Source organism: Mustela nigripes, chromosome 6 (genome assembly GCF_022355385.1).
Source record: "Mustela nigripes isolate SB6536 chromosome 6, MUSNIG.SB6536, whole genome shotgun sequence".
Classification (NCBI taxonomy): domain Eukaryota; kingdom Metazoa; phylum Chordata; class Mammalia; order Carnivora; family Mustelidae; genus Mustela; species Mustela nigripes.
In genome coordinates, this window is record NC_081562.1 from 90,691,580 (window position 1) to 90,693,720 (window position 2,141).

Here is a 2,141-nt window from a genome sequence, read left to right on the forward strand (position 1 = left end):
GAAATAAGGGAAAATCTCAGGGTCCAATATTGTGTTTTGTTGTCACTGTTGTTTGTTTTCCAGCAGAAATGCATCTTATACTTAAAACAATCCTTGATAATAACAACTGAAGAGAAATCATGGTCTTTGTTATCTGGATATAATATATATCCAAGATTTGTCTTGGATAAACAACAAAGTACACATTACAACAACTTAAGTACACATTAAGTAAAATCACCTTTTTTTTGCTCTAACTTATTTGTAAATCCAATCCATGTGATGAATTACAAACAGTGAGCATGTACAGCTGCAAATTTTGAGGGGCAAAGAATGATCTGAGAAAATGTTGCATTGTTTTACAGAAACATGAACTCTGAAGGAATAAGCTTTACTGCTCAGATGTGGAATATTCAGGAAGGCTAACTGGAATAGTGGTAATATTGATTATAATGTGAAATGAGAAAATAAATGTAGACTTGGTTTTCTGGGCTTTTATACTCAGTCTTTTGCTACAGAATTCAAATATTGATCTCCTTATAAAAATCTCTTTTATTTTCACATGCCAATGGATGGATGTCAAAAGTCAGTGATGAGAAACTACACAGCAATAACAACTTTTATCCTGCTGGGACTGACAGATGACCCACAACTGCAAATCCTGCTTTTTATCTTTCTATTGCTCACCTATATCTTGAGTGTAACAGGGAACCTTACAATTATAACCCTCACATTGGTAGACTCTCATCTTAAAACACCTATGTACTTTTTTCTCAGAAATTTCTCTTTCTTAGAAGTCTCATTTACCACTGTCTGTATTCCTAGATTCCTATATAGTATATCAACTGGGGACAATACTATTACCTACAATGCTTGTGCAAGTCAAATATTTTTTATTTTTCTCTTTGGAGCAACAGAATTTTTTCTCCTGGCAGCCATGTCCTATGATCGCTATGTTGCTATCTGTAAACCCCTTCATTACATGACCATCATGAACAATAGGGTGTGCACCTTATTAATCCTCTGTTGCTGGGTATCTGGCTTGATGATCGTTCTCCCACCCCTGAGCTTGGGCCTCCAGCTTGAATTCTGTGACTCCAATGCCATTGACCATTTTGGCTGTGATGCAGGTCCCCTCCTGAAGATCTCATGTTCAGATACGTGGCTACTAGAACAAATGGTTATCTTTGTGGCTGTATTTGCACTCATTATCACCTTAGTGTGTGTATTTCAGTCCTACACATACATCATCAGGACAATTCTGAGATTCCCCTCTGTCCAACAAAGAAAAAAGGCCTTTTCTACCTGCTCATCACACATGATTGTAGTTTCCATCACCTATGGCAGCTGCATCTTCATCTATATCAAGCCGTCAGCAAAAGAAGAGGTAGCCACAAATAAAGGTGTTTCGGTGCTCACCACTTCTGTTGCACCCCTGTTGAACCCTTTCATTTACACCTTGAGGAATAAGCAAGTGCAACAAGCTTTTAATGATTTCATAAAGAAGATAACATTTCTCTCAAAGAACCTGAAGTTTTGATGAATCAGTGTAAAATCAAAGAAGAAAGTCCTCTAAGTATTTAACTACAGCTTCTGATTTGTTTCATTGCTTTGTGCCTATAATGTAGTCATATTAACCCTTTTAAAGACATTTAAAAATACGTCCTAATCTCACCTTAATCAAACTCCTTTTACTTTCAAACCAAACTCATGCATAGTGGCTTCCCTCACTGTAAAACTTTAAAATATATTTCCAAGTAATTAAACATATATCCACTTCTGACTTAGTCTTTTCTTCAATGTTCTAGGGAAGGAAGGAAAGTAATAATATTTAAAACTATATAAATTCTACAGAAGACACACAATATAGTAACAAACTAGTTTCTTCCCCTAATCAATGTCATCAAATTAATAACATAATCTAAGACCCAAATACAATATAGAAAACAGCAACAGCAAAGATGCCTCAAAAGAAACCAAATAAGTATTCTAGGCTAATTAAAATAATGAAAACAAAGATATCAAAGGGAATTTGGGAATAATCAGAACTGAAGAGATGGAAACAGCTTCATGAACACTGATAAGACTTCTAATTATTTACTTATCTTTATGAGAGAACTTCACTTAAAAGGCATATCTTTAATTTAAAACAAATGTAAACA

General features: G+C 34.8%; 1 protein-coding gene across 1 annotated transcript; it reads left to right on the plus strand.

The window, feature by feature from the left end:
- The first annotated feature begins 571 nt into the window (after positions 1-571).
- LOC132020769 (olfactory receptor 6C2) lies at positions 572-1,519 on the plus strand. Its single transcript, XM_059404914.1, has one exon. It carries the CDS (start codon positions 572-574, stop codon positions 1,517-1,519), a length of 948 nt encoding a protein of 315 aa, XP_059260897.1.
- Positions 1,520-2,141: the final 622 nt, after the last annotated feature.

Excerpts from the sequence above, each read along its gene's own strand:
- LOC132020769 (XM_059404914.1), top strand. The coding sequence starts at position 572 with ATGAGAAACTACACAGCAATAACAACTTTTATCCTGCTGGGACTGACA.